Below are 12500 nucleotides of genomic sequence, written 5' to 3' on the forward strand. Positions count from 1 at the left end.
TATGGAGTTATGTAGTAAACAAAAAAGTGTTAAACAAACCAGAATATGTTTTATATTTTAGATTCTTCAAAGTAGCCACCTTTTGCTTTGATGACAGCTTTGCACACTCTTGGCAAGTTTGTGTCCCAAACTTTTGACTGGTACTGTATATATATAGATATATTTTACATGTTCGTATCTACCTATCCCAGGCTAGTCTCACATGCAGTTCTCACAGAGTTAGCCTAGCAGTTAGCGCTGATGCTAGCAGCATCCAGGCCAGTGGGGCAGCTTCAGACATCCATCACCTCCTCCCAGCTGCGACAGGTAGGGACCTCGAGGCTGGGGGGGGGCTCAGGAGGAGAGCGCACAGCATATCTTAAATGTTTTAGAGGCCTGGGGCCCAGGTGACATGTTGAGGGGCAGGCGGTGGGGTTGGGGTGGGGGTGGCAGAGTCTTCACGTTCAGTCTGTCAGAACAACCCTTAGGGAACTATACACCTGACCCCCACCCCTCTCTCTCTCTCACCCCTCTCTCTCTACCTGACTTACGGTTCATGCTATCCCTCCCTTCATTTCTCAATCCATCTCTCTCTCTCTCTCTCTCAGCTCTGCAGTTGAGACTCCATCAAGCCCAGGCCTATTTTTCAAATGTGTGACACAATCAATGGTTCCTTTATAAGTTTCCTAGTTGTTCTCAACAGTCTCATGCTAGGATCCCAGGGTTCACACACACACACACACACACACACACACACACACACAGGCTAGGCTACTGTACACAAAGTGAGTTAAGCAGTAAAATAGGGTCATGCTGACCGTTGCAGTTTCACTTTACTGGTCACGAGACAGACTGAGCGGAGGGTTAATACACTCCCTCTAGCTGTCCCCCCCCCCCCACACACACACACACACACACTTAACAACATGTTCAGTCATATTCTTCCGCACATTCCTTTCTTAAGTAATCCAATAGTCCATTGTGTAGCATTTTCTACAAATGCCACAGGCAATATGAGATATTAAATATGAATTATGGAGGGAGAGAGAGAGAGAGAGAGAGAGAGAGAGAGAGAGAGACAGGGAGAGAGAGCAACAGAGAGAGAGAGAGAGATTGAGAGAGAACGAGAGAGAGAGAGATTGAGAGAGAACGAAAGAGAGAGAGAGAGATTGAGAGAGAACAAGAGAGAGAGCGACAGAGAGAAAGCGCAAGGGGGGGTCTCCAACACAGCAGAGTCTTGTTCAGAGCGTAAAGCCCCTGTCCTCTCCTCTCTCCTGGTCTTCCCACAGGGCAGACACAACAATACCCTGTCTCTAGCTGTGGAATGTCAATCAGAAGACAGAATAACAGAGGAAGTTCACATGGAATAAACTCAGCTTGATACCCACCCTGGGAGGATGGTAGCCTGGAGGGGGGGGGTTGCTGAGGTGAGCTAACTTAGTGGGACATCAAGATCAAGAAGGGTCTTACGGGAGGGGACTGATGTGAGATTAACCAACGAGTGACCCCCCCCCAGTGAACAGCCGAACTCAACTATCAGCTCCATCGCTAATACAAAGAGCCTTACTGTCCGTCAACTACAATCACCTGTGTAACTAAGTCAGGTGTCTCTGAGGGTTAGGGTTAGCCAGGAGAAGACACCTCCGAGGGTGCAGGTTGCTCCGTACTGTACAGGGGAGAATGCTATCAAACATTCCTCATTCCATTCCATGCATTACAATGAGGCCGTCCTCCGGTTTCTACCTCCACCAGCCTCCCCTGGTACTGTACATCAACTGTGTGTGTGTGTGTGTGTGTGTGTGTGTGTGTGTGTGTCCTCTGGAGATAGAATGTGCGCTACATTCCTTTGGCACTGTGTAACTACAGTATGATAAGAGTGTGTATCGTGTACTGACAGAGGAATCCATTGTGTTCATTATGGTCCCAGATACCATTAGCATTCCCTGCTTACCAGCGACTGCATTAGCCAGCTAGCCGTGTTATTAGCGCCGCGGAGGGGACGCAGGAATATTCTCCGCCCACCTGTTGACGTGCCTCGCCCCCCCGCCTCGCCCCGCTCGGCCACCGTGGCGTTCCGGGTTACACAACGGGCCGGCCGACTGGAACGCCACGCCATTCCGCACGCATCGCCAGGTCAGACGCTTGTCTGTGCTCAGCCCCCCCCATGCATGTGTGTGTGTGTGTGTGTGTGTGTGTGTGTGTGTGTGCGTGTGTGTGTCTCCCCCCCCATGGGTACACACACACACACACACACTCCTCACCTTGGAAAACAGAAAAGGTTCACTTTGAAAGAGACGGGGTGTGGGGTGTGCATATATATGTATGTGTGTGTGTGTGTGTGTGTCTCACATGAACTACAGAGGGGTCTCTCCAGCCTCAGCTAAGCTGGAAGGAGGAGTTTGCCTCTAAGCCGGGGAAAGATTAAACCCTGGGTTATGCAACTTTTGGTGCTGGAAAAGTCACCAAGCGAGGGTGAGGGGGATGAGGGGGGTGAGGGGGATGAGGGTGTTGCGCCTTAGGGGTGATTGGCCGTGACGGCAAAGTCAATGAAAACACGACAGGGTTGAGATGGTTTACTGACTCCTCTAGCCAAGGCTTACTGACTCTCCTAGCCTCCCCTAGACTATCCTAGCCTTCCCTAGACGATCCTAGACTATCCTAGACTCCCCTAACCTCCCGTAGACTATCCTAGACTATGCTAGACTCTCCTAGCCTCCTCTAGACACCCCCTAACCTCCCCTAGACTATCCTAGACTCCCCTAGACTCTTCTAGCCTCCCCTAACCTCCCCTAGCCACCCTAGACTTCTCTAGCCTCCCCTAGCCACCCTACACTTCTCTAGCCTCCCCTAGCATATAATATATAGAGCCACTGAGGACCTCCCCTAGACTTGGCTTACTGACTCCCCTAGCCAAGGCTTAATGGACCCGGTGGGGTGACTAGGGAGCTGGTGGTGATGACATCTCTCCGGCCCGACACAAACAACATACCGTTCAGGCACAGGCTCACACACACACACACACGCACACGCACACACACACACACACACACACACACACACACACACACACACACACACACACACACACAGCGGTATGCAATGCCCTATTGAAGCGTTTATAGAGCCTGACCACCCTGCCAGCACCTCCATGACAGACCCGTGACTTCTGCTTCCCAAAATATGACACTGTGACACCGAGATGGGGAAGAGTGCGTCAACTTCGGGCCGGGCATTGCACGTCTCTCAGAAACCCGACTAGACATCGTTCTTACAGTAAAGTCACCTTTCAATAGTTTCTCAAAAAACATGAGCTAAATATTCAACCTTAGTTCACTTCATCCCCAGAGTTTCCAAACTACCGTTCAACATCAACAACAAGTCTCTCGCCCGCGCTGGCATCCCAGTGTCTCGGCTAACAATACCGAAATAACATCAAACGCATGCCTGACATTCCTGACATCTTTCATACGTGCCGTTGTACAGCTACCAGCCTCCCCCCCCCTGGCTCCCCCCCATGCCCCCTTGCTGGAGACAAGTCAACATTTCAGCTCCGACAGAACAATCGCTCCTCACAGTTTGTCCTGAGGTGAACGTACGCTCTCAGACTCACAGCCATGCGAGGGAATAGGTCCAGGGACGCTCTTTAGACACTTACCCCCTTACAGCGGTCCAAACCTGTCACAGAGCCTGAGTGACACTGTCGCCTGATCGGGTATCCAGTGTCACCTCTCTCTCTCTCTCTCTCTCTTCTCTCTCTCTCTCTCTGAAGTATCCCTCTTAGTCTTTAACCAATCCCAGAGGAGTGTGTCCAGTCTTAGTCTTTAACGAATCCCAGAAGAGCGTGTCCAGTCCTGGAAGTTCGGATGAATCGCAGCATTTCGCTCTGCTTGCTCGCACCCTCGTGTTGGTGCCTGACTGCGTGTGTGTGTGTGTGAGGGAGGGAGGGAGGGTGTGTGTTTGTATGTATGTGTGAGTGAGTGAGTGAGTGAGAGCTTCTGTCTCTGCCTCTCTCTCTACGCTGTGTGGACTCTGGCCAACATTCCAGTGCACGCCTCACTTCCTGCTAGGCTGGGAGCAGAGCTAGCAGACAGGGGCGGGGCGGGGCGGGAGTGAGAGGGTGACCCTTAACCCCCCCTCCCCTCCCCTCCCCTCCCCTCCCCTGCAGTCCATACACATGAACCCTGCCATGCAACAAGCTACTGAAGCAGTAGGAGGAACAATGTTTCCTCATGTTGATTCTGGCAGCACGCAGAGTACAGCATGTTTTCATTTCAACTGAGCTGTCAACAGATAAATCAGGCTTCTATTGAAATGGGCAGTAGCATTTTTACCACAACCAATGGATCCCAACTTAAAAAAAAAAAAAAAAACATGTGCAGAAAATCAAAACAACGCTGATCTGTAGCGGTGTCCGCCAGAGACAACAAGAGTTCTTTTTCAAGAATGTACCTCAGAAGCTTGTGTTGAAAACAAATCAAGAACAAAAATTTCAAACATGTTTTCTGACAGGTCAGAAAGTCAAAACGTTATTACGAAACAACCACAACACCAGAAACGAGGTCCATCAAGTCCATTCCTCTGTCACAGACACACACATTCAGCCACGACTTTGCCAAGAGCCAAGTTCTCACTACAAATTGTACAAATGGGCTGTACTGCAAAACAGCTGTGGTGAACTTGACATGTTCAAACTGTTGGGCCGTGGCTCCTTTCTACACGTGCAGTGTGAGCGGTGTTACGGACGACGTACGAAAGTCAACCAATGGGAATCCAGGATCCTGTAAACAACGGCAACGCTCGAGTTGAGTTTGGGAATACTTTAAATATAACAGCTACCTGTTCCTACTGGATAACAGTGAAATAATACAATAATATATATATATATATATATATATATAACATATGCCATTTAGCTGACGCTTTTATCCAAAGCGACTTACATTACAGTGAGTGCATACATTTCAGTATATATGGTCCCAGCGGGAATCGAAGAGGACAGAGGACCATAATATAATTCTCGGTTTGGAAACGACTGTGTGAAATTGAAGAAATACTGCAGGACAAAGATTGTGATGATCATGATCATGATGTTAAAAACTCCAAATCCTTTTGAAGAATTGATCTGCGTCTAGACATCGCGTCCAAATTCTCCTTATGTTTTTAATGTTTTTTCTCAGAGCATAAGAAGACTGTGGCTACAGCTGAAATGTCTTACTATTTCATGGCCATGGCCATTTCTTGCCGTTGTCCTGGCAACGAACAAACATTAAAGGGGAGGGTCAGAGGGGGCTCGGTCGCATCGACCAGTGAGAGCGCTGCCGTCAGGTCTGCTCGTGTGGCGTACATTGCATAAAGACAGCGGGGCGTGGAGAATGTGTCCTGCAGTATGAGACCCTCTCATTGGTTGGAATCGTCTGCGTTTGTGACACTCACACCGTGTCCGTCTGGCTTGAGCAGAAGTTCATCGAAACAAAGACAGGTTGGTTTAGGAAGTGTCTCTGGTTACAGTACACACACACACACACACACACACACACACACACACACACACACACACACACACACACACACGTTTTGCCACGGCAGGAAACCAGAGAACGGTGCCTCACCTGAGGAGGTGAATCTGATTGGCTCAGATTGGGGATGTGATTGGTTCAGATGGGGGTTGTGATTGGTTCAGATGGGGGTTGTGATGACCAATAGAGGGGAAGTATCACTAACGAAGGATCAACAAGGGCCACAGAAGGTCACCTGACAGTTCACCTGTATACCTCCGCTGGTGGCTGACTGAGAGTGACACGTTGAGGAGTAGGACGTCAATTAAGGGTCAACGTATTGATCAACTTTATAAGCAGTTTGAACGGTAACACTTAAGATCAAGTTGTCCCCAGACAGTACCTGTGTAGTTCTAGCCTACTGCAGCTAGCATAGTAGTCTTTCGGTCATACACTAGTCTTTAGAGTTTCTATTTGTTACACAATAAATCATATTACTAGCTAATAACAACCTGTAATGTAATGTTATAACCAGTAATTATTTTAAATACGTGAGTTGCTACACAGGTATGGGGGCAGCAAATGAGAGTGCTGCGTCTGTCACCGTACGAGACGGGAGGTGGCGGGGGGTGAGCGGAGCCGTGGTGAGGAGAGTGATTGGTTGTGACACGAGGAAGTGACTGGGTCCCTGGGGGACGTTCTGGAGCTCTTAAAGACGGGCCTTAACCAACCAGCACACAGAACAGGACCACTCCTAATTTCAACACCACTGCTCGACGGAGAACATGATACACCTCTGTCTCTCTCTCTCTATCTCTCTCTCTCTCTAGCTCACTAAAACTCTCTCTCTCTCTCTGTCTCTCTCCCTACCCCCTCTCTCTCTCCCTACCCCTCTCTCTCTCTCTCCCTACCCCTCTCTCTCTCTCTCTCCCTACCCCTCTCTCTCACCCCCTCTCTCTCCCTTTCACCCCCCCCCTCTCTCTCTCCCTCTCTCTCTCTCTGATCCAGTGACAGAGGGATGACGCAGATCGTCATTAAATGAAGCATCAAAGTGCAGTGCCTAACTTAACGCAAAAAGTGACGTTATTGGGTTTGGAAAAAAAAAGGAGAAAGAAAATGGCTGCAAAACCTCTTCATTTGGACTGGGAGGCTTTTGATACGAGCACGTGCTTCGAATGTGTGTCAGCCAAAACATTTAGAGTGCGCTATTTATACCAAAACAAATGATGGTTTGTCTGGGATTTCATGGTTGCCCTGGTTTAAATAGGGCACTGCACTTTGATGCTTCATCTAATGACGATCTGAGTCATCCCTCTGTCACTGGATCAGAGAGAGAGAGAGAGAAGACTCCATGAGTAAGAGACTAAGTGAGCTAGAGTGAGTGAGTGAGTGAGTGAGAGAGAGAAAGAGAGAGAGAGAGAGAGGGGGGGGGTGAAAGAGAGGGAGAGGGGGTGAGAGAGAGGGAGAAAGAGAGAGAGAGGGGGGGGGGGGGGTGAAAGAGAGGGAGAGGGGGTGAGAGAGAGGGAGAGGGGGTGAGAGAGAGAGAGAGAGAGTTTTAGTGAGTCAGTGAGAGTGTGAGAGAGAGAGAGAGAGAGAGAGAGAGAGAGAGAGAAAAGACTCCATGAGTAAGAGATTAAGTGAGCTAGAGTGAGTGAGCGAGAGGGAGGGAGGGAGGGAGGGAGGGAGAGACAGAGGTGTATCATGTTCTCCGTCGAGCAGTGGTGTTGAAATTAGGAGTGGTCCTGTTCTGTGTGCTGGTTGGTTAAGGCCCGTCTTTAAGAGCTCCAGAACGTCCCCCAGGGACCCAGTCACTTCCTCGTGTCACAACCAATCACTCTCCTCACCACGGCTCCGCTCACCCCCCGCCACCTCCCGTCTCGTACGGTGACAGACGCAGCACTCTCATTGGCTGGCTACAACCGTGCAGGAGGTCAACACAGTGCCCGCGGTGATGATTTATCCTACCTTGACCTCTCGCGGACCTCCAATCAGATCGATGAGGGGTTTCAGTAGAGGCAGGGTTTACTGTGTCACGGTTGGGAATCATTTCCATGACCTGCTGTAAACCGCCCTGTCAATCACTCTCACTTGGAACCCAGCCAGATGTGAACTGCTGTTGGTGCTGACCTGACCACTCTAACATGATCTCAACATGCCCTGTATACACACACTCTTAGACATCTGTGTCTTGTCGATTCCACAAAATATATGCTGACCAAACCGTACATACAGGGAGGCAGCAGCGGAGGTAGAAATTGGAGGACGGCCACTCTATGCATTGAGATGAGCCCATCCTCCGATGTTGGCCTCCGCTGGGAGACAGGAAACACATTATTCATACTCGGCATACATGTGCATTTCAGAAATGCCCAGTCATTTCCCAGCATGCTCTGTGTTTAGCGAGCTCAGCCACCGGGCAGGTGATGTGACCGTTGGTTACAGGACAGGGTGCATCGTCTCGAGACGACAGAGCTAATGTTCAATCACGTACAGTTAGACTCCACTAAGGAGTTTAGTTAGCTAGTCTCTACCCAGCTAATAACTTCAGTTAGCTAGTCTCTACCCAGCTAATAACTTCAGTTAGCTAGTCTTTACCCAGATAATGACTTCAGTTAGATAGTCTCTACCCAGCTAATGACTTCAGTTAGATAGTCTCTACCCAGCTAATGACTTCAGTTAGCTAGTCTTTACCCAGATAATGACTTCAGTTAGCTAGTCTTTACCCAGCTAATGACTTCAGTTAGCTAGTCTTTACCCAGATAATGACTTCAGTTAGCTAGTCTTTACCCAGCTAATAACTTCAGTTAGCCTGTCTTTACACAAGGATCCCATAAGCAGCTCTGTCAGTCAGACTCTGTACAGCTCAGTTCAGTCTCACAGCTAAGTGCATGGCTATAGAACACGGAGTTAGCCTGGCCTTGCCACATATGCTTAGTAAACATTCTCAGACAAACCCTCTCTCTCTCCTGGGAGGTTGGTCTCAGGCATCAGCTCTAAGCTGCCAATACCCACAAATCCCCCCTGCACCGAGTCACATGACTCTCACCTTGGAAAACTGAAAAGGTTAACACACACACACACACGCACACACGCACACAGGCACACAGGCACACAGGCACACAGGCACACAGGCACACAGGCCTCACCTTGGAAAACTGAAAAGGTTAACTTTGAAAGGGAGGGTGGTGTGTGTCTGTGTGTGTGTGTGTGTGGGGGGGGGGTGTGTTGGGAGGGAGATGTTTCCGATAAGTCTGAGTTTTCCACTCATTCCTGGAAGCAACACCCCAGACATTCATATCAGAGTCCTGTGTGACTGACTGTGACTGCTCTAAGACAATACTCCTCAGGAGAATAGGGAAATGAAAGCTAAGCTGCTACAGCAGAGTTATCGTGCTTCATACCGCCTGTCTATTACAAACTGTATGAAAGGGTTGTTGTTTGAGGACGCCCACTCTCTGGAAGAGAAACGCTCCCTGCAACACTGGGGTCTTGCAACATCAGTCACTTCTCTGCACCCGCAAGGCCTCAACGAGTGTGAAGATAGCATAGCCCGCAGGGTCAGTACCTATGGGCCTTCAAGGCCACCGTCAAGCTGGTCTTACCTGGTTATACCTGCTTCCCTTCAGACCAGTCACTACAGCAACGACCAGGGAGACATGAAAACCAGCTGGACACAACGGGAGGCTTGTCATGGCACAGTTTTCATTTCGTCAACGAAATGAACGATGAAACCGTTCGTCAAACACCCTATTTCTTCGTGGCGAAAGATGAGACGATATAACTGACTAAATAGACCCAGAAAAAAACCCTGTAACGAAAAATCATGTTGTTTTCATGTCGATGAGCTTTAACTATCTCTGTCATGACAGGAGTGGATTCATAAAGCACCTATATACTATATACTAGTACTATTGTCACTTCATTGCCACTTTTTGTCACTTTTATTACTTATTGTTGAATTGTTGTTGCTGCTTTGTTGCAGGTGGAGCAAGATCCCAAAACATTTCACTTTGTCTATTACGACTGTATGCGATATAAGTGACAATTAAAAATGTATTTGATTAGATTTGATTCACACAACGATAACTGACCAAATTGAGCCAAAAAAAAAACCCTGATAATTAAACAAAAATAATATTTAATTTTTTGGTTGACTAAAACGAGACAAAACTCTCTCTGTAATGGCTAATGGCTCATCCCTTCTTCATAGGCAATAGACGTGTGATATTGGACGTAATATTGTTGTCTGGAGGCGCTCAGTGGCGTAGCACACTAAGGCACATACCATATCATCGCAAGGTCCCTGGTTCGATTCTGGCCATCAACATATCCTGCATGTCATCCCTCCTCTCTCTCACCCATCCTTCCTGTCAATCTCTACTGTCTCTATCCCAATAAAGCAGAAATGCCCTAAAAACATATTTAAATAAATAAATAAAATAATATATATATATATATAGTTGTCTGGAGTTCATACCTGCTTCTGGGGAGGAACATAGACTCCTTGATGAAGACAGAGCCAGACAGCAGAATGTACCAGCAGCTCCCGACGTCATCAGGACTGGAAGAGAGAGAGAGAGAGAGAGAGAGGGAGGGAGAGAGGGAGGGAGAGAGATGAGAGAGATACTGTCAATGAACTGGTGAATCATATATTGTACCCCGCCTACTCCACAGTGAAGAACACAAAGAGACAGAGTAATAAACATCACACACACCGTAACCTCACTCTGACTCTGAGCGGTTCAACCTGCGGTCAGGATTTTACATCACAACGGATGACGGTGCGCATACACGCATACACACACACACACATAGACACAGACAGACCCACACACACACACACACACGCCTGTGTGTGTGTGTGTGTGCGCTTGGCTGGCGTCTCTGGTGAAGACATTGCCATGTTTGCAGTAGCAGCTCCAGGCCTTCAGGCCTGATGACAGAGGATCCAAAATGCCCGTGGATGAGATGCTTCTACTGAGAGACTGACAGGCTGCCAGCAACACTGTCACATCACACACACTGGACACACACACACACACACACACACACACACACACACACACACACACACACACACACACACACACACACACACACACACACACACACACACACACACACACACACACACACACACACACACACACACACACACACACACACACACACACACACACACACACACACACAATTGTGGACAACCAGGAAGCACAGGCCCAAAGAGGAACTCACACACACACGCATGCACACACAAACACAGAAATAATACAGCTCCTTCTGTGAGTGTGTGTGTGTGTGTGAGTGTGTGTGTGTGTGTAGATGGAATGTGACACTGCCACATTTTTAAAACGGAATTTTGGCATGGTCCAGGAATAGCTGTGTGCTCAGCGGACAGTGGCTTGGCTCTCCTCTGTTGTGTTCCTCTGTGCTGGTTAACACTGGCGTGAAGGGGAAGTGACTTAGTGCTTATTCATCAGCCTGGCACAGCCACGTGTGTGTGTGTGTGTGTGTGTGTGTGTGTGTGTGGCTAAAGTGCTGGCCGTTGGTTTTCAGTGTAAATCTGGTGCTAACAGGACAGTGGTGTGTAGTAATTACTGGTCAGCATGTTTATACAATGCGTGTGTGTGTGTGTGTGCTGGTGTGTGTGTGTCTCTGTGTGTGTGTGTGTGTGTGTGTGTGTGTGTCTGTGTGAAGGACTGGGAGTAGGAAGGGAGGGAAATCAGATGAAATCAATGGAAAATATGACACACCCAAGATTTCTGTCTCATTCCCAGTTCATAGACAAGAAGAATGGCTGCGACACACACACACACACAGTGCTGAGTGAGAGTTTCTCATCATGGAGAACAAAGTAGTTGTCTCACCTTCCTCCTCCTCTCTACACCTTCGCTCTGGGACTAATGAGCCTGAGTATAGCACACCCTACTGACGCAGCGCAAAACTCTCTCTCTCTCTCTCTCTCTCCTCCCCCTCTCTCTCTCTCTCTCTCCTCCCCCTCTCTCTCCCTCTCTCTCTCTCTCTCTCTCTCCTCCCCCTCTCTCTCTCTCTCTCTCTCTCTCTCTCCTCCCCCTCTCTCTCTCTCTCTCCCTCTCTCTCCCTCCTCCCTCTCTCCTCCCCCTCTCTCTCTCCTCCCCCTCTCTCCTCCCCCTCTCTCTCTCTCGATGCACTCGTTCCCCTCTTCATCCTCCTTTCTCTCAGTCAAAGGCGGCGCAAATGAAATGTTAAATTATAATCGCTGGCACACCGAGGCGCTGAGCGGAGCGAGGGATGGGAGCGCCTCGTGAGGAGGAGGAGGAGGAGGAGGAGTGGAGGGGAGAGAGAGAGAGAGAGAGAGAGAGAGTAGAGAACACAAAAGCAGAAGACTTAGAGAGAGTCTTATGTGCAACGACAGCTTGACTGAACTGGGTCACCAGGCCCTCGACGACAAGCCTAACCCCTCGGGAGGCGTTCAGCGGCAGGAAGTAGGGGTGTGTGTGTGTGTGCGTGTGTGTGTGTGTGTGTGTTTGTGTGTGCGTGTTAGAGGCAAGGAGGAAATTGTGTTTTTAAACATCAATATTTTCATGAGACAATGATACCTCCTCCTCCCTTATCAAGAACAAATGATGGGGTTCGAGTGCTGTTGGCGTGGGAGGGGTGGGTGTGTGTGTGTGTGTGTGTGTGTGTGTGTGTGTGTTTTAGAGGTGTGGGAGGGGAAGGGAGAGGCAACACAACGAGCTAGGGAACACTTTCTCAGGGGTGTGTCTGTGAAAGAACATTCTGTGCTGGCATAATAAACTTACTACAAATATTATACAGATACAAACAAATGTTTTTACTCTCCAGGGTCACACGATTCTCCCAAACTAAATATTACCATAGAGGACGGACGTAGTATGCACTGTTGTGACAACGTTTATACTTTATTTATCATATTGTATGTTTATAATATTTATACAATTCCACTACTTTCCCAACTTGCTGTTTCTTGTGGAAAGACGTCATTCCGGATCCTCTGTTGGAGACGGTAAGGTCGTTCCATAAACC

At 48.7% G+C, this 12500-nt stretch overlaps 1 protein-coding gene across 1 annotated transcript in view; it reads right to left on the reverse strand.

Annotated features, from left to right (window-relative positions):
• rapgef2b (Rap guanine nucleotide exchange factor 2b) overlaps positions 1-12500 on the reverse strand; it is a 98488-nt gene that overhangs the window by 53083 nt on the left and 32905 nt on the right. Inside the window, 1 exon segment of the mRNA XM_083686650.1 lies at positions 9952-10035. Coding sequence (XP_083542776.1) covers positions 9952-10035 — 84 coding nt within the window.

This window comes from Argentina silus (genome assembly GCF_951799395.1).
Source record: "Argentina silus genome assembly, chromosome: 15".
Taxonomy (NCBI): domain Eukaryota; kingdom Metazoa; phylum Chordata; class Actinopteri; order Argentiniformes; family Argentinidae; genus Argentina; species Argentina silus.